At 47.7% G+C, this 24,247-nt stretch overlaps 1 protein-coding gene across 9 annotated transcripts in view; it reads right to left on the reverse strand.

Annotated features, from left to right (window-relative positions):
• Positions 1-24,247, reverse strand: part of GRB10 (growth factor receptor bound protein 10) — a 133,929-nt gene that overhangs the window by 62,687 nt on the left and 46,995 nt on the right. For 5 of the 9 annotated variants that reach the window (XM_029926245.1, XM_029926180.1, XM_029926188.1 and 2 more), the window contains one exon: positions 21-237. The exons of 1 other annotated variant lie outside the window; for it this stretch is intronic. In XM_029926245.1, coding sequence (XP_029782105.1) covers positions 21-237 — 217 coding nt within the window. The remainder of the gene's footprint in view (positions 1-20; positions 238-24,247) is intronic. 3 more of the 9 variants (XM_029926214.1, XM_029926206.1, XM_029926196.1) reach the window with 1 other exon arrangement.

A 24,247-nucleotide genomic window follows, 5' to 3' on the forward strand; every position in this document is an offset into this window, starting at 1 on the left:
GTCCAGGCCCCGGGGCCCACCTGACGGCGAGGATGTGCACGGGCTGCGAGCGCTGCACCTGCGGTCTCGGGGCCGCCCGCGGCTGCGGGGACCGTGCTCCCGAGGGCGGCTGGCCGCGGGCGTGCTGGCCGTTCTGGAGCAGGGGCGCCGTGTCCGACTGCATGCCGCACGCCGGGTACAGGCTCTCCAGGGACGCACTCACATCGTTCACCAGGGCTTCCAGATCTACGTCATCCTCTGTGCGGTTAAGGCCAAGTGGAAAGAAAACAGAACAAAACAAAACAAGACTTTAGCAGCAGTGAGGCTCACGGCCACATGGCGTCCTAGGGGTCAGGTTCCAAAACTCACACTATTTTATTTTGTTTTATTTTATTTTCTTTTCTTTATTTTGTCTTATTTGGCTTTATCTTATTTTGCTTTTTTTTTCTTTTCTTTTTATTTTATTTTGCTTTCTTTTCTTTGTTTCCTTTTCTTTTCTTTTAGTTTATATACTTAAGTTTTATTTATTTATTATTTTTTTTTAATGTTTACTTTTGAGCGAGCAAGTGAGCAAGAGACCAAGCATGAGTGAGGAGGGGCAGAGAGAGAGAGAAGGAGACAGAGAATCTGAAGCAGGCTCCAGGGTCTGAGCTGTCAGCACAGAATCTGACGCGAGGCTTGAACCCATGAACTGTGAGATAGATCATCACCTGAGTTGAAGTCGGATGCTTAACCGACTGAGCCACCCAGGCGCCCCTCACAAAATTTTAAAATCCCACTGTCCGCACATGGAGCACCTCTAGCCCACATCCCCTCCGGGATGGACGGGCCACACGCAGCCACTCAGCACAGTATGGCCCCACTGCTCCGGCCTCAGGCAGTGGTGGCCAGACCAGAGGTGGACGTCAAGCCCTAATGAGGCGCATCAGGCCTTCTCCCTTCCCTGAAATTCTAGAAGTGGAAGGGTGACCCAGGAACAGAATAGCACCTGACACAGCCAGTGGCCTGGGCTGGCTCAGGGCTCCAGGAGCACCCAAACCACGCAGACAGGCTCACGGCTGACCGTGGATGGGTCGTGCACCCACAGACCTCCCAGTGCCCCCAACTGGCCTGACAGCCGAGGAAGCCTGTCCTCAAAGAAGGCCTGAGGCAGAGAGACACAGGAGCACAGGGAACACCAGACGGAAGGTCAGAAAACAGCAGAGGTACACACAGAGACTTTGATGTGAAATTTTATGTGTCAGCTTGACTGGGACACAGAGATTTGGTCAGACGTGACTCTAGATGTTTCTGTGAAGGTATTTTTCAGGTAAGATGAACATTTAAGTCAGTACACTGAGCAAAGCAGACTGCCCTGCAGGTAAAGGTCCTTAAGAGAAAAAAACCTGTAATCCACCAAGAAGGGAAGAATTCTGGCTCTGGACTCAAACTGCAACTCTTTGCCTCCTGGTCCACCCAGAAAACTCTGGACTTGTAACTACACAATCATGGGAGCCCCATACATGTATAAATGCATATCTCCATGGTTCTGTTTCTCTGAAGAACCCTGACTGCACACAATGAGGGGTATAACCTGGCACTCCCGGAGATGTGGGCCTGCCAGGGCAGGCAGCAGAGATAGAAAGCTGGGGACAGAGGCCAGATGGCTTACGCATGGTCAATATTAATCCTGCAGTCAGATATCAGAAGGACCAAAGGGCTGAACTGTCACTTCACGAGTGCCATGTAATCAATACATATATATCACAGAGGAGAAGGCCAGAGCCCTTGCTCAGAGTTCAGAGTGCAGGCAGCTAGCGGGGCTGACAGAAAGTCCAGATCCTGGGAGGGGGAAATACACACACACCCCTGTCCTCTCGTCCCTTGTCTGGAGGCCACGTCTGTAGACCAAGGAAGCAGAACTCAGCAGGGAAAGAACTTAGGGATGACGGCCACCCGAAGAGAGCCAGCCACTTGTGTGTCTACTGAGACCTCAGGGTATCCGCCTTCTGAGAAAACGTACAAGTCACACTGGGGCTTCAGGAAGGTTCTAGAATGCATCCTCCACTCACATTTAGCTTGCAGGTAATAGCTGCCTGATCAGAGCTCTGGAACAGGATTAAGTCCAGGGCGCTCTAACTCATCCTACAAACAACTCGGTGTTTCTCTCTTACTGGGCCATTTAAGAGCCAATATGGGGGAGAAGCACAGAGCTCACTGTATTTAAGGATCTGGCCTTCGGGAATACCCGGGGCAGGGGTGGGGGTGGGGGGCTGGACGCCAGGCTGGGAGAGGGCGCCACGGGCCGCAGGATGTCGCCTGGCTGCCAGTCACATGTGCCCCAAAGCAGAAGACCCAGCAGAATACAGTGGCCACCATGGTCACCTCCATCCCCCCTGAGAAATCAGGAGGAAAGAGAGGCTCAATCTCAGAGTTCTTTTTTTGTTGTTTTTTTAAAGCTTATTTATTTTGAGAGAAAGAGAGTGAAAGCATGCACATAATCAGAGGGAGGGGCAGAGAGACACAGAGAGAGAGAGAGAGAGAGAGAGAGAGAGAGAGAGAGAGAGAGAGAGAGAGAGAGAGAATCCCAAGCAGGCTCTTAGCTGTCAGCACAGAGCCCGACTTAGGGCTTGAACTCACAAACCATGAGATCATGACCTGAACCAAAATCAAGAGTCGAATGCTTAACCGACTGAGCCACCCAGGCGCCCAAAGGACAGATTCCTTCTGGGAAAATACAGTGTCTTCATCCCCCTGGCAGGTTCTCCTTGGAGTTACTGTCTTCCTAAGCGTTCCGGAAGCCCCTGACAGTGCCCACAGAGGGCAGCCCCTGGTTTCTTCTATCCTTTCCCTTCTGCTCCTTCTCAGGGCCAACCAGCTCACTCCTGCTGGGTCACGGCTCTCTGCACTCAGGCCACTACACTTGCGGGAACACAAAGTACTTGTGACATGGCTCAGAGTACACATCAAGTTCAAGTGGATCCCAGGGTATAAATGTAACACGAGCCCCCAAAATGCTTCAGTCCCCTTCTGAGGTGGGTTATCAACAAAACTACTTGCTACTAAGATGTTGAGCTGTGCACGTGTTGGACAAAGCCAGGTTAATCTGGTGACATTCATGTTATAGGTTATAACCGTCATGAATCCAACCACCAAACTGGCATATTTTCCACAGCCCTTAAAAGGGAAAACAAGACCTTTTTTTAAATGTTTATTTATTTTATGAGGGAGAGAGAGAGAGCAAGTGAGCGCACGCACACATAAGCAGGATAGGGGCAGACAGAGAGGGATAGAAAGAATCCCAAGCAGGCTCTATGCTGTCAGCAAAGAGCCCACCATGGGGCTCAATCTCACAAACCATAAGATCACGACCTGAACCAAAATCAAGAGTCAGACACTTAATAGACTAAGCCACCCAGGCGCCCCCAAAACAAAACCTAATTTTAAAGAATCTAGGGGCGCCTGGGTGGCTCAGTTGGTTAAACATCCAGCTTCGGCTCAGGTCATGATCTCATGGTTCATGGGTTCGAGCCCTGCGTTGGGCTCTGTGCTGGCATCCTAGCCTGGGACAAACTATAAAATTTTTGTCACTCAATTAGCATTTTATCTGTCCAGATAACAGACTCATTTAGGGTCCTGGGATTTTACTGAAACTGTTAAATCGAGCGCAGATGAATAATGGAATCTTCCAGGCAGGGGTCATAAAGGATTGATTCCAAGGAAGACTCGTCTCCATCACATTCTTTTATAACTTACTGCAGGCATTACTAAGGTGACACTCTGTTCTCGCAGAAGCAAACGCTCGGAATGGTTCTCATTCGTGTGGGATGGGTCCCTCGGGTCCTTACCTCCCGTATCCCTTTGGCTCCTGCATGAACCCATCACTTGTGGATCAACTGCCCACCCCGTGAAAGCCATTCTGCAGAGAAGCAAACATACAGGGCAAGCACCAGGCAGATGCTTCTGGAAACAAGCGCTAAGATGAAGTATCTATTTCCATGCAAACTTGATGCCAAATACTTTTGGTGAGACCGCACATGAAGGGGAAGGTAAAAACGATTTACATACTCAGTCTAACATCACGCGGATGCTGGAGGATGTATTTTCCGCACAAATATAGGTCAGACAACACGGTTGTAAATCAAGTTATTAATAGTTATTTTGCTTCCGCAAATAACCCAGTCCTAAACTGGACACTGACTTTTGTCCCAAATATCTGAGCAGCTCATCTGATCTCGAACTCCCATGTGCACCTGGCCTCACTGCCACTAGCAAACAGAGGAAGCCTTCCTTCTAAAATAGGTACAAAGTCGGTGAAACAAATTTGTATCTGCTCATAGATAATTCGGGGCGTGTGGGGCACACGTCTTCCGTAAGCCAAACGTGGAGGAGGCCAGGCGCTCACCAGCTGACTGTGGGCACAAAGGAGAATGTAAGTTACAGGCGAGGCTCAGCCTTCGGCCCTGCCTGGCTTCCTCACTATACACCCTGCTGGGAGCACACAGCCATCTAGTGGCCTCCTACACTGGCTAGGAAAGAGGACACGGAATCAGTTTCACTGAATTAGTTGGCACCTTCAAGAAATGCTGGGTGCCCGGTGTGTTCAGGATACACATAAGTACTGCCCGTTCTTCCCGGACCCACGTGAGCACCTGTTAACATGTACGGTCTGCATGTTTCTTCCCATCTTCATATAGAAGGCACGCTCGTGAGGCAGGGCCCAGCAGGCTTGCATAAGATGCTAAAACCCTAGAGATAGGTTATTAAGTAAAAGGAGGGGGTGAGGATTGATGGTACTTGTGAGGCTGTGACAGAATAGGAAATAAAGATCTTGGTCTGCCCTTAGAGATCCTGGCACTAGACTCCTGAGATCCTTGGAATTTCCTAAACCATAAGAGCAATGGGGGCATCTTTTGTTCTGGTATCTGGTCTTTTGTTGTTGTTGTTGTTGTTGTTGTTGTTCCTGAGATAGCTAGGGCTTTCATAAAGGTGAAAGGATCATCTTTTCTTATAAACTATCTCCTTTTGTTACTCATTACAAGCCCCTTTCCACACACTTGAGTTTATGTTAATGGGGTGCTTTTTGGAAAGCCACCAGGTAATCGGGCTGGGGGCTGGCTGACAAGGGAGCCGACCATGGACCATGGGGCTACAGGTTTGGACAGGTCCAGCTCTGCTCCCTGACCTTGGGCTGAGGGAGGACACAAGGGCTGGACCCTGAGCTCATCACCAGTGGCCAATGATATAACCAGTTGTGTCTATACTGAAGCACCAATATTAAAAATCCTAACCCCATAGGTTTTGGAGAGCTCCCAGGTCGGTGCACACAGGAAGGAGCTTGGGAGGTAGTGTGCCCAGCACGGGAGCCCTGAACCGCTTCCCCATACATTGCTCTACGCCCCTCTTCCTTCTGACTGTTCCTGAGCTGTATCCTTTATAACAAACTAGTAACCTAATTAGTAAACCGTGTTCCTGAGTTCCGTGGACACTCTAGTAAATGGCTGAACCCATAAGGACACACCCAGCTGCTGTCAGAGAATTGCTTGGTGTGAGGAGGGGAGGGAACCCATATATCTGGAAAGTGCTGAGTCAGAGCAGAGAGGTAAAGGGAAGCTTTCTTCACAGTGCTGCAGCTGAAAAGTCCCAAACACATGTGTGAAGGTCAAAGTTCTTACACACTTCCATCTGGATGGGAACTAAAGGTCCAGCCTGCAAAGGCATTTTAAACCTGAGTCATGTTCACTGTGCAAGCCATTTTTGTTGACCTCTGAGCAATTAAAACCTTGTGCAGCTAGAACTCAACATTCTGCTGAAATACCTTAGACACACCAATTAACCTCTATTCTCACAGATGCCACTCATAAGTATTTAATTTTTTGAAATGTTTATCTTGAGAGAGGAGTGTGAGTGGGGGAGGGGCAGAGAGAGGGAGAGAGAGAATCCCAAGAGGCTCCTCACTGTCAGCGCAGAGCTGGACTCGGTATTCAATCCCACAAACTGTGAAATCATAACCTGAGTCGAGATCAAGAGTTGGACGCTTAACCAATGGAGCCACCCAGGTGCCCCACAAGTACTTAATTTTTAATAGATGCAGTTGGACATAAGTAAGCAGAATAAGAAACTCAGGTATTACGTTATTAGAGTATGCTTCTATTTGTATTCATGATGAAGATATTCAGAAAACCTAAGAGCTAATCACCTAACCATGTCTCCAAATACAAATACAAATGCCATTCCTAAATTGTGTCATTTAAAAAAATTCAGTCAATGCTTCATTTCGGTGGTTACTATAGGCAAGCAGGATTTGAAGCAGGAAATTAAAACACTAGAATGATGTCCAGCATATACCAGAAATACATATACATATATACATATATAGCTTCAGCCACACATGCTGACCTTTCAGCATCTACAAGAGAAACTTTGTTTTCCAACCTTCGTGGGAAATGGTACTCTCTCTCCACTTACCTCCCATAGACAATAACTGCCATTGTCAGTGGCAATAAATTAAGAAAATACATTTTCATGAAGCTGATTAATTCACCAGCAGGAAAAATGTGTGTGTGTGTGTGTGTGTGTTTGTGTTTCATTTCAACCACATATGTGCACCTGAGAAAAGAGCCCTTCCTATACTTTATGCTGCTGGGCTCTGGGCAGCACTCAGTGGATATATGTGGCCTCCCAAGCCCACACGGCCACTCCCATCCCCAGAGCATGTTCAGGGTCATTCAGCAACACGAGACTGGGGCCGATACACTCGGACAAGGTTAAAATTGAAATAGTCCTCTCGATATGCCTAGGTCGGACCGACTTGTTCCTTTTCATTTACTGGTGATACCTTCATTCCTTTTCTGGGGATGCCTTTCCTTCCCCTAATCCAAATGCAGGACTGTTCCCTCAGGGAGGGTGCTGGCTATTTGGTCAACTCTCTGCTTCTGTGAGCAGCTCTGGCATTCTCGTCTGCTAATTTAGAACTGCATCCCGAGCCCTCCCAAAGCACCCAGAGCAAGTCACAGATGCAGGACTCTAGCAGACAGTTCTGTAGACAAGAAAACATATGTAGATCCACCAATTCTTTGCTTTCATGAAATATGTCACGTCTTTTCCTTAAAGCTACATGTAGATACACACATTCTGTCTAAAGAAGTGCTATTCTGAATGGGTATCTTTTCCTGGGCTGCTGACAAGCAGTACATTCTCCCTGGTGATGCTGGGTCAGGTACGGACGGAGGATATTTTCCATTTACGATGGGTTTACCAGGATGTAACCTTATAGTAAGTCAAGGGAGATCTGCATTAAGAATCCATAGTTGAACACTTAAGAAGCAATTTCAAATCAAACCTTTCTTTCCAGAACCATGGCAGACAAGAAACAAATGCAGTCATTGATGTGGGGCAGTGACAGTCCCAGGAATGGGGGGACAGAGAGATGAAGAGCTTTGATCCTCCCATTGAGAAACCAAAGACACTGGGCTGGCAGGGAGCCCTGGTCCCATCTCCGCCCTGGTCTGACACATTCAGGTTCCTTTTGGTCCCAACTCTAGGGGAGACACTGTCCAAGGCTCTCGGGGTGCTGACCAAGCTGGGGCTGCCCAGAATGCCCTCACACTCCCCTGCCCTGAGTGCAGCCAGGTTAACAATGGATGGAGAAAAGTCGGTATTCCAGGAAGGAGCTGGTGCAATCCTATGTCCCACATGGAAGGAGGGAAGATTCCCACAATTCTAAAACCCTGACACCAGAAACCAGTCAGTGACGAATGACTCCCAGATTTATCAGCCCCTGTCCTGTCTGCGCACACAGCCGGTGGGGGAGTACTCAAAAGAGGCTTTAGGAGGCAAATGTGTTCAAGTTCGTGGGCTCTTTGGAAACTCGAAGGCAGGAGCGCCTGGGTGACTCAGTCAATTGTGTCCAGACTTTTGATTTCAGTTCAGGTCATGATCTCATGGTTTGTGAGTTTGAGCCCCACATCGGGCTCTGCGCTGACAGCATGGAGCCTTCTAGGGATTCTCTCTCTTCCTCTCTCTCTCTGCCCGTCCCCTGCTCATGCTCTCTCTCAAAATAAAGAAATAAACTTAAAAAAAGCTTGAAGGCAAACACTGGAAACACATGATGCAGGTTGCTCCTTGCTATCTGAACTTGCATTCTGTCTCACCGCACTCGGTTCCCTTTCCTTCCCAGTGTAAGAGGTGTGGCTTCCCCAGGGAACCCTCCTTCCCAAAGATGTGAGAATCCAATGTGTCACACGGCGACCTGGTGGCCTCACTGGAGCCCTGCCGTCTGACCTGGGTGTCCACATGCAGTGGTGATAACCACTGATGACTGCAGTTACCAAGTGCCTATCACATGCTCCTACTCTTTACATCTCTGACGACCTGGATCCTCATAGTAATGACAGGGACAATAACACCGATTTCTCAGTGACATAAATAATCTCATGTTCAGTGAGTTTAAGGTCCCATGGCGGGTGGCAGAAAAGTCTGGATGAGAAGTCCCGTCTGTTTTCTTTCAGAAAGGTCGAGCGCCTGTTTGGATGATGGCGCCCTGGGCCGGCCCGCCTGTCCTCACAGTCAAGCTCCTGGCGGTGCTCCGGCCGAAGCCACCCTCCCTCCGCGCCAGCATCCCCGCTCACAGGCAGCTTCCTCCACTGCCACGGCTGAAGAAAAGGTGCACGTGTTCACTCCTGGTGGCCAGCCGGGGGCGGGCTCCCAGGGACCAACTCGGAATGTGGCCCAGGGCGACCAGTGGGGACAGGGGCTTCACTGTGCAGAGCAGTCAAAGGTCTCTTCCAGAAGCGAAATACTCCATCTAAGAGATGGGTGTCAGAACCTAGTCATGAGGCAAAACAAGATTCAGAAAATCCCCAGGACGCATAGACTAGGGGCGACGCGGGGAGCCCTGGGTTTAGAAGACTGGTTTGCGAAGGTCTAGGCTCAGGCTGTTCATTTCATAGGTTGCACTTCAACATGGATCCCACCTCCTAAGGAACATCAGCTTCTGGTACAGATATATAGGCTCTCCACGCCAGTCCTGTGGGGCACGCGGCGGGTAGGGGTCCCGACACGCCAATACTCATCGTATGGTAAGGTGTTCATCTTATGATGGCTTAAGCAGAGCTCAACCCTACGTGGAGGCTGAATGGACAGAATCTATAGAAACATGGTAAGTGACGATCACTCACAGCTGTGCCCACTTCCTACGTGTATCCGGAGCAGCCAGTGGCCAGGCCTACCAGTGACCCAGAATGTTGCCTGCAGTGACTTTCAGGGACCTCCTTCTTTTTTTCCTTTAAGTTTATTTATTTTGAGAGAGAGAGAAAATGAGAGTGTACAAACAGGGGAGGGGTTAGAGAGAGAAGGAGAGAGAGAATCCCAAGCAGGCTCCACGCTGTCAGCACAGGGCCTGATACAGGGCTCAAACCCATGAACTGTGATATCACGACCTGAGCCGAGATCAAGAGTGGATGCTCAACTGACTGCGACACCCAGGCGCCCCGGCAAACTCCTCCTTCTTGCCACAGGGGCCACGGGATGGCCTGGCGCACCGCAATACTCCAAGGGTATGTCACAAAGTCCAGGGCCAATCTCAGAATGAAATGTAGACCGCCCAGTGGCCAGACAGCACTACTATGACCAAAGAAAACTAGCAAAAAAATAAAAATAAAAAAGTTAAGACAATGATTAATCATGATCACTGGACTTTGAGAGAGATTTAGTTGTTTAATCCATGTTTTTTAGAGAACTGTCAAATAATTCTATTTCCCTGCCCCTCTTCCTCAAAAAAGGAGGGTCCCTCATTTCCCTCAGGGATTGTGCTCATTGAAATTCAAGAACTGGAATCTGATGTTGGGTGAACACCATCTACTGAGAGTATAAACTGTTCTTCTTTCTTGGACTGTGTCCTGTCCAGTTGTTGTAAGGAAGCATCTAGAGGGCACCTAAGGATCTCTCAGGTCTGTTCAGCTCGGTGAAGCATATATGACATAGGAAAAGAATTTTCCTCTCCGGAAAAGTGACAGCCTGCCCCATGAGGGCAAGGACCTGAGCTACACATTAGAGAAAAAAAGCACAGACTCAGGGATACAATCTCTATTTGTGCTATTAGAAGACAGTTAGGGGGGAAATAAGACCAGAAACATACCTGCAAAACATCACTCAACAACAACAAAAAAAAAGCAAATATTAACTGCATCTTTTTCCTTGGTGATTTACCATGTTTCTTCTCCAGACCCCTGGTACGGACTCCTAATTCTTCCGTGTGAAGTCATAAAGCAGGCAGAAGTTGAGCCCAAGACACTATGCAAACAGCTGGCCATTCTGGAAGGTTCTCACTTCCCGTCAATCCTAAAAATATGAGTCCAAGCACACTGGGGCTGAAGAGGGAAAACCCAGGTCACAGGCCAAAAGTCCATCACTCACGAGCACTGTGCTCTCCGAAAGGCGAATTGTTAAAGGTAAATTAGACACTGGGGAGTCTTTATTATCCCATTCACCATTAACGCTCTGTTTCTGTGAATTTAACTCCATAAATGTAAAATCCATTCATGTGGAGAATAACTTCCTTCCTTCGTCAAGTACTGACTGAACACTTACTGCACACCTGACATGGGTCCACGTCCTGGGAATACAGATGCTAGAAAACAGACGGAGTCCTGCCACCTAAGGATTAAGTCCCTTCCACCGACGTTGGTACAGGGTAACCGTGCGAACCCTAAAGTAGCAAGGACAGAAATAAAACTTTTTATTGCCTCTGGAAAAATAATTTCCCTCCACAGAGATGCTGAATGGGCTCCAGAGAGGAGACATCGTGAAGAAAAAGCAAGCGCGAGCTCCTGGTGGAAAGGGGCTCCCATTAACTGAGAGGAAGGAACCCCACCAGAGATTCCGCGTCTTGCAAGATAGAGTAGGGACAAGTGGGGGTAACAGCGGTACAAAGAGCCATGGGTGTCCCCAGACACAGAGGACCCTGCCACAGCTGATGCAGCAGCCAGACCAGGAAAGTGTCCCAGAGGCCACTCTCCTACAACAGTTATGCCCACTCTTGGCAGAAGAGAAGGATTTTAAAACCAGATCTCTGTGTACAGGCAAGACGTCAACTAGAGGGCATTCAGCTCTAAGAAGAGCCTGATTTCCAAGGTATCAGAATGGGGAAAGTCATTCCAGGAGAAAGTACCCAGGCGATTCCAAGAAATGGCACATCTCCCAGAACTGAAATGCCCTGGAGAGAGGAGGCGGCTTTCCAGGATGTGGATGGAAACAGGGTTTAACTGGAAAGACGGGACGTTCTGCACGGGGCAGGCAGGGTCTGATCATCCAGACGTGTCCCTCTTGCACCTCGAGCGAGGGGGGAGCACTTGGGTGGCTTTGTTTGTACTAACAGCTCTCTGGAACCCACCTGGATTCATTCTGAATCCAATTCTTTGGAGTCTCGTCAGGGAATGAATGGAGGTCCAGGGACTTACTATTCTTATGACAATGATTTCTCAATGAAGGGAAATGAAATGGTAGCTTCTGATTAATGCCCCAGGAGAAGGATGCTCCCAGGACAGGCTCCCTGTGAACCTAGGTTTCAGGGTTTCAGGGACAGAGGGAGGCTTGCAGGCTGGGAACGAGGGGGGGGGGGTGGCTATGGGCTTGATTTTTACTCTCTCTCCACATACATGCATATTGCTTCATCATCTAATTTCTTACCTGGCATGCAAAGGATGTTCAGTAAATTTTAGTTGACTACCTAAAAAAACTGGAGACCCCAGCCTCCAATAAATCAAGCTGTAGAATTTTCTAAAAAGTCAGCCAGGCAGAGTTCCCAAACTCCATGGTGTCTACTGAGCCTCCAATCGTTCCCTCCCTTGGAAAAAGGCCCACGGGCAGGTTACACACAGGCCACCAGGTGGACAAAGGCCAGACTGTCTAATGCCAACAAGGGAAGACGAGTCCGGAAAGGGGGCTCTGTGGGAAGCTCACCCAGCAGGCCAGACCTGTGCCCGTGTGGGCCTCTCTAACTGCATCAGGCCTAAGCTAAGAGGTCATCCCTGAGATCACAGGGACGATGGAAAGATGCAATTCTGTCCCCATCCAGGAAGTGCATGGGGCATCCCCGCTCTGAGAAATCTCTCCCCCTTTGAAAGCACACTCTTCTTCTACCCCAGAGCCTCAGGCTTCCCCACTCCACTGTGGGTGCAGCTGAACTTCTCAGGAGAAGACGCTGCTTCATCACACCTCCACCCCCATCCCCCCATGGTCTGGCACACAGAGACCAGGAACACAAGGAGCAAGGCTTGGTGGGAAGTGGGCTCCGCACTGGGAAGGGCTCCATTTCCAGATGGAAGGTGAAAAGAAGAGTGCGTTTCTCAAGTCACCGGCTCCCTGCTCACTTCTCCAAGGAGCAGACACTGAGCCCTCGACAAGGAGGGAGGCAGTATTCCCCTGAACAAACGCTCCTTGTCTGCTATGTCCAGTGCCCTGTGTGATGGCCAAAGAGTAATTTAGAGAGAGAGCAGGGGGTGTGGGCTAGAACATGCACTGGGATTATTCATAAACCCTGCGACACACCCATGAGCTGCAGACTATCAAACCCATTTCACAGATGAGAAAACCAAGGCTCAGATGGGTTACAACACCCACTCTGAAGTCACACAGTTATTCGCAGAGCCTCAGTTCCTACCCTAGTGAGGCTAAAAAATCAAATGCTCTCTTTGTTTTTTATCCCCCAAGATTAAAAACGAACATGTGATCCCTCATCTCTAGGAGCCTAGAAATAAATTGGAAAGACAGACACATACTTGACCAACTACAAAACAAAACCAAGTAAGATCAGTTTTCAGGAGGAAAACACACACACACACACACACACACACACACACACACACACACACAGACAAGAGAAGATCTGAGGAGAACAACTTATTAAATTGCCTGTAGCAACCGAAAGACCCAAGTGTCAGAGAAATAGAATGGTCTTCCCAGACTATCTTAAAATAAAGACAGAAACAAACGAAAAAAAACCCCATAAAGAACAAAACAGAACAAACACCCAAAATGCAAAAACAAACCAAAGCATAAAAAGCTACACACGGCACAATCAGTGGGCATCTAAGGAAGCCGCTGTCTTGGCGGGTTCCCCACGTGCTCCGAGGTGGGTATAAACCATTTTGCTCCATGCAGACGCTGGCTGGTTGGGTATCCGAGGCTGGGCTCACAACAGCAAGCCCCTACATGGGAAGCATTCCCCATGCGAAGGTGCCTTGAGGCATTTGATCCCATTTCCAAGAGGCCACAAGCCCCCTGGGATTGTTCTTTCATACATTCAGAATACACCTCCAGGAGGGAAGGACCTGTGCCCTTTCTCCTCCAGTCCCTGCCCCCACCCCAGGAAAGGTCAGGACTATTAGTAAAGTCACTCTTGGTCAGAATGAAATGCAGGGTTGGCAGGTGTCGGTTACCACTCCCTGGCACGTTCTGTGGGGGCCACTGGGCGGGTTCCCAGCTACACTGCCGGCATCCAACTACTGAACTCACTCAGGCACCGTCAGCTCATGGCAGGATCCCGGAGAGGATTAGCCGGACGTGTGTGGACAGTGCTCTCCCACAGGGGAGAACGAGGAGTCTGGAGGACCGACCCAGGGACAGGAGCATATAATATTAGCCGTGTCAACGCAAGTGAAACCCGCAACCTTGTTCAATGACTTGTGAAGGCAGCAGGACATTCTGTCCTGAGGGACAGGTTGGGCTCACTTTTCCTTGCTCTAAATCTCCAGCCTGAGACCTTCCTTTAAGGATCACATCTAAAATCATATAAATAACAATAACTCATTCCAAAAAATGTTCACTTGGCAGAGCTGGTTAACTGAGGTTTAACAAAAAGTTCATTTAGAAGCACCTATAACAATAAGTTAACTTAGGAGCACCTGGGTGGCTCAGTCGGTTGAACATGTGACTCTTGATTTCAGCTCAGGTTGTGATCCCAGGGTTGTGGGATCGAGCCCTACATCGGGCTCCTTGCTGAGTGTGGAGCCTGCTTGGAATTCTTTCTCTCCCCCAGAGGTGCCTGGGTGGCTCAGTTGGTTAAGCGTCCAACCTAACGATCTCATAGCTTGTTGGAGCCTTGTGTCGGACTCTGTGCTGACAGCTCAGAGCCTGGAGCCTCCTTCGGATTCTGTGCCTCCCTCCCTCTCTGCCCCTCCCCGCTCACACTTCTTGTTTCTCTCAAAAATAAACATTAAAAACATGTAAAAAAAACATTAAAAATAGATTCTCTCTCCCCCTCCCACTTCCCCTCTCCCTGACTTGCACTCTCTCTAAAATTAAAAAAATGTTTTAAAAAATGAGTAAAGTGTAATATAGTAGAAAAGGGTATGTTAGACCTTAGGAGAGAGTGTATTCTGGTTCTCTTCCTAAAGGACATCTAAGGATACTCTTTCATCACTGATCTTAACAATGAATTATATCTAAGTTGTACCCCCTGTTTCCAAAAATGGGATGTATTCTTCCTTGGATGAAAAGGCCCATGTATTCTATGACCGATAAATTAAAAACTCACTGCTCACCGCGGCATCCCCTGTGCTCGACATGGCCTGAACAGGCAACAGATTATTTGTTTAATGAATATAAGAAACAAGAAAGGTAAGGAGCTCAAGGAAGAAAAACCAAGGTTGGAAGAACACAAGGACTTCGGGGATAAAGCCAGCTCTCGAGCGGCGAGCATCCCGACAGCTAAAGAAACATGAAACATTAATGGGGTCCGATTATCTGCTGAAAGGAAACCAGCGTGAGTGGCATGAACGGTCAGAGCATCAGGGGAGCGAACCAGAACAGCTGAGAGCCAGGAAATCACAAAGGGCGACCATGAGTGTTTCGGTTCCACCTGGGAACCGGGAACAGGAGGTCGGGTCTGGGCTTGCCTGCCGCTGGGAAAGGCAGCACGAGCAGGCGGGCACCTCAATGCCTCTTTGTTCTGTGCTCCATGTGAACACCTGAACTCTTCCAAGTACAAAGCATAGAGCAAGCACCAGCTCAGAACAGGGGAGGCGGCTGCAGGGGTCCAACCACTTTGGCTGCTTCCGAAACCAGGACAGTTTGGTCCCTCCCGTTATCATCTCAGTTTGACCCACTGAAAAATCTGAGGGGTCAGAAGGACAGGAAGGCATGAGCTGACACTGAAGGATGGAGAGCTATCTATCCCAGAGGCATAGTGGCCTCAGGGTGGGAGGGACCGATGCCAGAGCCCACCAGCTGGGGCCACATGAGCTCCGCTGCCCACTGGGGGATGATTGTGATCTGAGTGGCTATTCTGACCTCTGGGCCTCAGTTTCCTCCCCTCTAAATATGGGATAACAACAGTGCCCACCGCATAGCACAGTCAAGTTGATTCACCGGTTAACAGGTTAAGAACCTGTTTTTATAACAGGAAGGTCCCCTAAACATGTAAGACACAGGGTAGAGGCAAGAAATCATGATCCTTCTGAAGGTAAGTAACACTGTCATTTAAGCGGATCCTGCAGAAGCAGCATTAATCCCGTGGGCAAATGCAATTATTAGACGTGGCCTGAATGCACTTCATATTCCAAAATGCAGAAAGAGGTCATTCTGTGGGAGACGGATTAGGGATGATTTTCCTCCTAGCCCTTTTGGCATCTCAACTCTAGTAAAAGGTGAGTCGGTATGGAAGGAGAGTAAAAGAAATCAAAATTATAATCACCTTTGGTTTCGATATCCAACCAGATGCCAATATTCATTACTGTTCAGAAACAGTAATGGGAGAAAGAAAATTTTGTCTTTAGGAAACAGTACTGTTTTCCTGTGAGGAAATGAGACTAAGAAAAGTCACTTTTATGTGTGCACGCCCACGTGCGTGCATGTGTGTGAGATGGGCAGAATGTCAATGATATTCTCATGGATAACACAGTAAAAGACAAGGGAGGTAAGGGGGCAACCAATGAACCATGACTTGAGCTTGGTCTGAAAGCTGCCATCACCGGAGCCACATGGTCTTCTCAGCTGACTTTCTGATTTCATCATTTGTCATCCCAACCCAACCTCTCCTGTCACCTCCGAAATGGCACCACAGGAAGGGAAGGTCTTGGTTAACTGCTCTTCATCTTCGGTCGCCTGGAATTACCAGGAGCTCCCATGCTGGGGGTAGGGGTAGGAACTCAGGACCCTTCTGGAAGCCACACTCATCTATGGCACGTAAGTTCAGGAATTCCTTAACTACTAACTATTAGATACAAGGCACTATCACAGAACCTTCGGGATCAGTAAGACATGGTTCTTACTGTCAAGAAACGCAAGATCTCAGGAGAAAGGGGTAAATATGGTACATAAAGTAACACTTACAGGACAGCTTATACATACAGGCACATGCTAGGTTTTTCCCTTAAATTATCTCCAAGCATAAAGCTGCATGGACTTGGCTTTGATTCCAATTTTACCACTGCATGACCTCTGTCACTTCTGGGCAAGTTACTGAACATCTCCGGCTCGGGTTCCCACATGCAGCTCTAATGACTCAGTGAAAACTCAAAAGACATGTGGGGACAAGCGTAAGACTCCAACTTATCACTGTCCTCACTATCAACATATTTCACAGTAATCATGAGAGAGAGGTATCTGCTATTGAAGAATCTCAATCACAAAGTGGTTACTAACTCATCCATGGCCACAGCACCCTCCACCCCCACCCCTGAAGAAACCAGATGCAGCAAATGACTGGCCCAAAGCTTGGCCACCCCCAACATCTCTGTCATTTGCCATGGCTCCCTGCAGGGGAGGAAACAAAACACAACAATCTTTCTCAACCCACTTCACCTTCTTTACTGACAATCTATTCTAATTCTGGTCTCTTACACTTGGCAAACTGATTATCCAAGGAGATACAGGAGACTCTGAGATAGACTTACTACACATCTGCTCTCCATACATGCAGTTACTGGAAAGGAAGCTGGGCCATCACACGTAGTTCTGCACATTGAAATTGTGTGCTAACGACCATCCTTCTGGCTTGTGGAAAGCCAAGAGAAGAAGCTACAGCTAGAAAAAAGCCGTGACAGGTTGGACAGGAGTGTGAAAGGCCTGGACGGAAAGGCACCACTCCATTCTAGGAGCTGAGTGCTGGGGTCTGGGGTCTCCATGGGAGCTGCTGGGTCCCTTGATGTAGGACTTGGGGGGCTGTGGGAAATGTTTTAAATCCATCTTTGGAGGCTTCACTGTGATGCTCACATATCCCTGGCCTCCAAATGGAACATGATCTGGAAACGAACATGCAGGCGACTGCAGTACCCTTCGCATACGGACCCGATAAAAACACCTCCCAGCTTCTCAGGACACTTTTGCTCAGCTCAGCTGTGCTCTGGTGAGAGAGGCCGCTCCATTCAGTGTCTGCAGTGAGCGGCAACAGCGTCAGAAACAACTTGTTTAAAAAGAGAAAAAGTCAGGGTACCTGGGGGGCTGAGTCAGTTAAACATCCAACTTCGGCTCAGGTCATGATCTCATGGCTCATGAGTTCGAGCCCCGCGTCAGGCTCTGTACTGAGGACTCAAGAGTCTGAAGCCTGCGTCTCCCTCTCTCTCTGCCCTTCTCCTGCTGGCACTATTCCTCTCTCTCCCAAATATAAACATTAAAAAATTAAAAATAAACTAAAATGAGAAAAAGCCAAACTTTTAAGAACCACAATCCTTGGAAATCTCATGTTATCAAAAATACTATCAAGAAAAAGCTTGACCAGGGGGCCCTGAAGGGCTGTCGGTTAAGCACCTGACTCTTCACTTCGGCTCAGCTCAAGATCTCACCGTTCATGGGATCGAGCCCCACATCGGGCTCTGTGCTGACAGTACAAAGCTTGCTTGGGATTCTCTCTCGCTTGCTCTCTCTTGCTACCCCTCTCACCTGCACTGTCTCGGTCTCTCTCAAAATAAAGAGAAGTCTTGACCACATTATTAAGTCCACCCAAAGGAACGGAGAGTAGGACCTCACAGGTGGTATTTGCAGCAGCCGCAGGTGGACACAACCCTGCGCACGCTCACGGCTGACACGTAGCATGTGCTTGGTGGAACAGCACTCAGCCATAAAAGGAATGAAACTCGGACGTGCTAGGATGAACCCCGAAGATGCTGTGCTATGTGAAATAAGCCAGACACAAAGACAACATATTCTGTGATTCCACTTAAGTGACGTAACTAGAAACCGTAGACACAGAGCGGAACAGAGGTTACCGGGAGCTGGGGGGGATTACTGCTTTGAGAACTGCAGAGTTTCTGCGTGGGGTGATAATGTTTTTAAAATAGACGCTAATAATGCCAGAACGCTGCGAAAATAACGCATGCCACTGATTTATGCACTTAAAATAGTTAAAAGGATAAAATTTCTGTCCTGTGTATTTTACTGCCATAAAAACATGTCTTTAAAAGCCTGTCGTACGCAATTCTAGCTATTACAAAACCACCAGCTTGTAAAGGAAAATGCATCCCTTTGTGGAGTGTGAGGCGTCTGCAGTAACCATCGCACAGGACTAAGCTGCTTACATTAGGAGCAAAGCTAATAAAAACAAGAGTATTAAATCCTCTCTGCCAGAGAGAGAACAGGTCAAGGAAAGTCAAAGAGAATCCTTTGTTTGACACACCAGGGCCCTTGCAAAGAACCAGGCGAGTCTATGGTGAACACACTGCAAACGCAGGCCCGTAATCAGAGCACCCGAGGGTCCCCTGCCCGTTAAAAAAGTTGGAGAGAGCAGCACTGGATCGCCGCCCACTCTCTCACGTGGTCCCAGGGCATCTTGTTAAGAGGAACCTGCGTGCCGGTCTGGTGTCAGTGCAGAGGGGCTGGGGGGCTCGGAGGCGCCTCGCACCGCCAGCAGCAGGTTCCGACAGGCACGCATCTTGTGACCTCAAGCCCGCTCCGGACGGGTGGTGCTGGAGCCCGGCCACAGGCAAAGCCGGGCAGGCGCGCTCTGACACACCCAAGAGGAACCTGTGCCTTCCCCTCCCCATCACAGACCTTGAGCCCCGACCACCTCCATCGCCACCACGTGACACGAGTGTCGGGAGTCAGATACAGAGAGAGTGCTTTTCTGCACACACTTTTGGGCCAGTTTTCCTGTTTCTCTTATTTACAGGGCTTTCCCAACAAACCGAGGATACTGATACTCTGGATGCTAAGTGCTCCACAATTATTTTTCTCCCCCAGGCTGCTGTGTGTGCCAGTGAGTGTTTTAAATGCCACATTGTCCCCACACACGAGTACTTGCAATGTCCTCAAACGTCATTGTTCCTTTACAGTTGTGCTACGTTTTACTGAGGAAATTCTTTCTCACCCTGCGTGCATAATGATTCCCACTACTCTTTAAGTTTTTTTTAAAAAATGCTGTTTTCCAGCTTCAGGGATTTAATTGACCTGAAATTGATGACTGAGGAAAGTCTGGGGGTAGGGATCCTCCAGTCGCCCCCGCCAGCCCCGTGGGTCCTCATGATCTGCTGTGACTTCTCTGCTCTGCACTGAATGTCCATAAGCGAGTGGGTCCCTCTACGAGACGTCTGTTCTGGTCCTTCGGTCTGTGAGTCCACGAATCAGGAACACACTTTCCTAGTGGTGATGACTCCTGACAAAGCCTTGTTACCAACCGCCCACGTAACGTTAGAAGCCCCCTGGGACTGGCTGGCCCAGTCGGTGGAGAGTGTGACGCGTAAGCGCAGGGTTGTGGGTCCAAGCCCTAGGTGGGCATAGATATCACTTAAAAATAAGTAAAATTGTAAAAATAAAAAGGAAGTTAGAAGCTACCAATCTAGTCCCACAAAAAGTCTGCAAAACTTGGCCCATCTGCATTAAATTTAAAGATAAATTTGATAACGTGACACCTTTGCGAGTTAAGTCCTCTGATTTGTGACTGTGGGAGAGGGCTCCAATTACTTATGTTTTTAGGTCCTTCAGCAACATCTTATAATGACAACTAATCTAGTTTAACTTACTCCCAGATACCTTTTGATTTCTGCTATTACTGTCAGTGGGATTTCTTTTTATATTATGCCTTCTGATTGATTTCTATACTTGGCACAAGATACGACATTTTATCTGTTGGCCTTATGTCGTATCTCCCAGCTTGAAGAACTCATTCAATTTATTATTTTTTCATGTTTTTAATGTTTATTTATTTTTGAGAGCGACATAGAGTGTGAGTTGGGGAGGGATGGAGAGAGAGGGAGACACAGAACCTGAAGCAGGCTCCAGGTTCCGAGCTACCAGCACAGATCCCGATGCAGGGCTCAAACTCTCAAGCCGTGACATCATGACCCAAGCCAAAGTCAGATGCTTAACTAACTGAGCCACCCAGGCTGCCAGCCATGCAGCCACTCATGCACAAGTGGGGGAGGGGCAGAGAGAGAGAGGGATGGAGTGAATCCCAAGCAGGCTCCATGTTCCGGGCAGAGCCCGACTTGGGGCTTGATCTCAGGACTCTGGGATCATGACCTGAGCTGAAATCAAAAGTCAGGTGCTTGGGGTTCCTGGGTGGCTCAGTCAGTTAAGTGTCCGACTTGGGCTCAGGTCATGATCTCACAGTTTATGGGTTCGAGCCCTGCATCAGGCCCTGTGCTGACAACTCAGAGCCTGGAACCTGCTTCAGATTCTGTGTGTCCTTCTCTCTCTGCCCTTCCCCTACGCGTGCTTGGTCTCTCTCAAAAAAATAAATATTAAAAAAAAAGGGGGGGGGGGAGTCAGATGCTTAACTGACTGAGCCACCCAGGCTCCCAAAACTCATTCATTTTAAAAGTTTGTAAGTCTGTGCAGATTCTCTATTTGGGAAATTTGCATATAGGCATGGATTTCATTGCTCTGTTTCAGTGCCTGCATTTCTGTTTCTTTGTTTACTGTTTTGTTGCACTGGTTAAGACCCCACTAACAAGAGGCACTCGGGTGTGATTCTGGGCTTTCACGGACATGACTCTAATATTACTCCTGCATGTATGACGAATGCCGTGCGTTTTTGACAAATACATTACAAACTGGTTATGGAGGTTTCTTTAAGTACTGGTTCAGGAAGAGTTTTGTTGTTTTATCGTTTCATCATATGAGTAGAGAACTGTATATATTCTTGTGTCACTGGAAAGATGCCCATCTTTTCTCCTTAACTCTCTGAATGTGTTCAAAACTCCTTACCATGTAATGATGGTAAAGCATCCTTGCATAATCATAATAAACCCAACTTGGTCCTAATGTTTGTTTGTTTGATATTTATGAATTAAATTTGTGAAATTTGACTGATGTTTTACATGGACCTTGTAGTTGTTCGATAACATGAAATATGCCTAGATTTGGATTTCTTGGGCCATTTCCCGCAAAGCCACAAGACATTGCAAGAGGAGTGGGAGAGCTCTGGGTGCTAACTCTCCAACAGTTTATACAAAGTCAGCAACTATTTGCTCATGGAAGGTTTCGTGACACTCATCTGCAAAACCCCCGAGTCCTTTCGAGGGGGTGGCATTGACTACTGACTCCACTCTTCCTGAGTTATTTCTTGACTAAGATCTTGTGTTTTGCCAAGAGTTGAATTCTGTTTCATTTTGTTTTCCTCTTTCAACTATTCTTTCTTATTTCTCCACATTTCTCACCTAAAACTGTTGAGTGCTGTCTACACTACTCACAGAGCTATACATTTAGGCAAGTCACAGAACATTCTGCACACATTGCAGGAGAAATACTCTGATTTTCTTAGGTTTATCTGGAGGTTCGTTTTTCTTTCTGATGGTGTCAGTTTGGTTTATTATTATTATTTTTTAAAGACTATATTTGTTGGGGAGCCTGGGTGGCTCAGTCGGTAAAGCATCCGGCTTCGGCTCAGGTCATGATCTCATTGTTTGTGGGTTTGAGCCCCGCGTCAGGCTCTGTGCTGACAGCTCAGAGCCTGGAGCCTGTCTTTGGATTCTGTGTCTCCCGCTCTCTCTGACCCTCCCCTGCTCGCACTGTCTCTCTCTCTCAAAAATAAAAAAAACACTAAAAAAAAAAAAAAAGACCATATTTGTTTAGAGCAGTTTTAGGTTTACAACAAAATTCAGAGGAGTGTATGGAGTTTTCCCCTAAACCCACTGCCGGCGACATGCATAGTCTCCCCTATGGTCAATATCATTCACTGGTATCGTCCATTTTTTAACACAGATAAACCTATGCTGATACACCACAACCACCCAAAGGCCATCGCTGACCTAGGGTTCACTCCTGGTATTGTGCGTCCCACAGCCTTGGACAACTATGTCTGTTGTTATAATCTCACACATCTTTATGACGTCAGTATTGTCACTGCCCTAAATCTCCTCTGTTCCACCCAGTCATCTTTTTCCATTGCCATCCCTGGCAACCACTGGGCTTTCTACCGCCTCCATAGTTTCTCCTTTTCCAGAACATCACAGAATTGGAATCCTACAGCATGTCGCCTTCTCAGACTGGCTCCTTTCAGGCAGTACCATGCAGGCCAGCTTCCTGTCCTGCCTTTTCTTAGTGCTGAGGAATATTCATTCCACTGTCTGGATGCACCAGTCTATTTATCCATCCATCCAACAAAGGACATCTTGGTTGTTTCCGAACTTTGGCAATCATGAAAAAGGCAGCTATACACATCCTTGGGTTGGCTTCTATGTGGACGTAAGTCTTCAGCTTCAGCTCTTCTTGGCAAACACCAAGGTGCGCAACTGCTGGGTCATACAGTGAGATAAGCTGAGTTTTGTAAGAAACTGATGAACAGCCCTCCAAAGCGTTTGCGCCATTTTGCATCCCAACCACCAATGAGTGAGCGTTCCTGTTGCTCCACATCCGTCACAGCACTGGGTGTTGCAATTTTGTCTTTGTTTTTGTGACCCTTTATCTGTTTCCCTCATATTTTCACATTTATAGGATGAAGCTGTTCATGGTTTTCTCATTTGAACTCTCCGACGTGCTCTCTTCACAGGGTCTTCCTGGGTGCCCCCTTACTTCTGAGTGTCTCTACTAGAGAAATTTGCGGTTTTGCTGGACTTTGCAGAAGACTGGCATTTCATTTTGTTCCTACCTGTTGATAGGTAGGAACAAAATTCTCATAATTTCTGATTTTAATTTTTGTAACTAGTCCCTCTATATTCCTTAGCGTTATCCACTTTCATGCTCCTAATTTCCACTTTTCTTCCAACATTAGAAATGGAGTCTCAAATACAACTTTAGCAGCAACATACAACTTCCTACCTGCAATACACTCATTTTACATTCAATTCTAAATGATGAACTTGTATTTTCATTGTGAAAATTTTCCTCTGTAATCCAGGAGTGGAGTAACTGTGTCTTTTAAAGTTTCCACATATATATCTACATGTTTTTGTTTTGAACTTTTTCTTTTGACTTCTGATTCAATCACACTGGGTCAAAGGACCTGGCTTGCATGAAACAGATCGCTTAAAATTTAGTGCAGGCTTTAGGGGGTGCCCCAAAGCATCTGACTTCAGCTCAGGTCATGATCTTGTGGTTCATGAGTTCGAGCCTGCATGGGATTGTCTCTCCCTCTCTCTCTGTCCCTTCCCTGCTCATGTCCTCTATCTCTCAAAAACAAATACACATTAAAAAAATGTTTAAAAATTTTAGTGTACTTTTCCATATGCCGTTAGCGTTTTTTTTTTTTTTTTTTTTTTTTTCCTTTAGTAGGCTTCATTACCAGCCTGGAACCCAACATGGGCATGAGTTCATGCCCCTGAAATCAGGACTTGAGTTAAGAACAAGATGCTTAATGAGTAAGCAACCCAGATGCCCAATGTGGTCAACTTTTTAAAAGGTTACATAGATTTTTAGAAAAGAATCAAGAGAGGGCACCTGGGTGGCTTAGCTGGTTAAGCGTCCAACTTCAGCTCATGTCACAATCTCACCGTTATTGAGTTTGAGCCCCGCATCAGGGTCTGTGTTGACAGTGCAGAGCCTGCTTTTGATCCTCTGTCTCCCTCTTTATCACTCCCCAGCTCTCATCCTCTGTCTCTCTCCAGAATAAATAACCACTAAAAAAAAATATTAAAATGCCAATAACTGTTGGCGTAACAACTCACTTCCAAAACACGGACATTTTCTCATGCCCGCCTGTTTCTGTCATTTCTTCCCATCGTGTGTGTCACAGTGTCCTGTCCTTCATGATGCTGCTCTTTCCTTCACCTCCCTGAGTGTGACACACAGGCTTCCCTCAAAGCCTCTGTGAGACTTCTCTTGGCTGTGAATGGAAATGTGACCTGCTGATTTGGGTGGCTTGCTTCTCAGTAGAGGATGGGAAGCCACCCATCCCAGGGCTCGGCCAGGCGGAGTC

The sequence above is a fragment of the Suricata suricatta genome, chromosome 2 (genome assembly GCF_006229205.1).
Source record: "Suricata suricatta isolate VVHF042 chromosome 2, meerkat_22Aug2017_6uvM2_HiC, whole genome shotgun sequence".
NCBI classification, from domain to species: Eukaryota; Metazoa; Chordata; class Mammalia; order Carnivora; family Herpestidae; genus Suricata; species Suricata suricatta.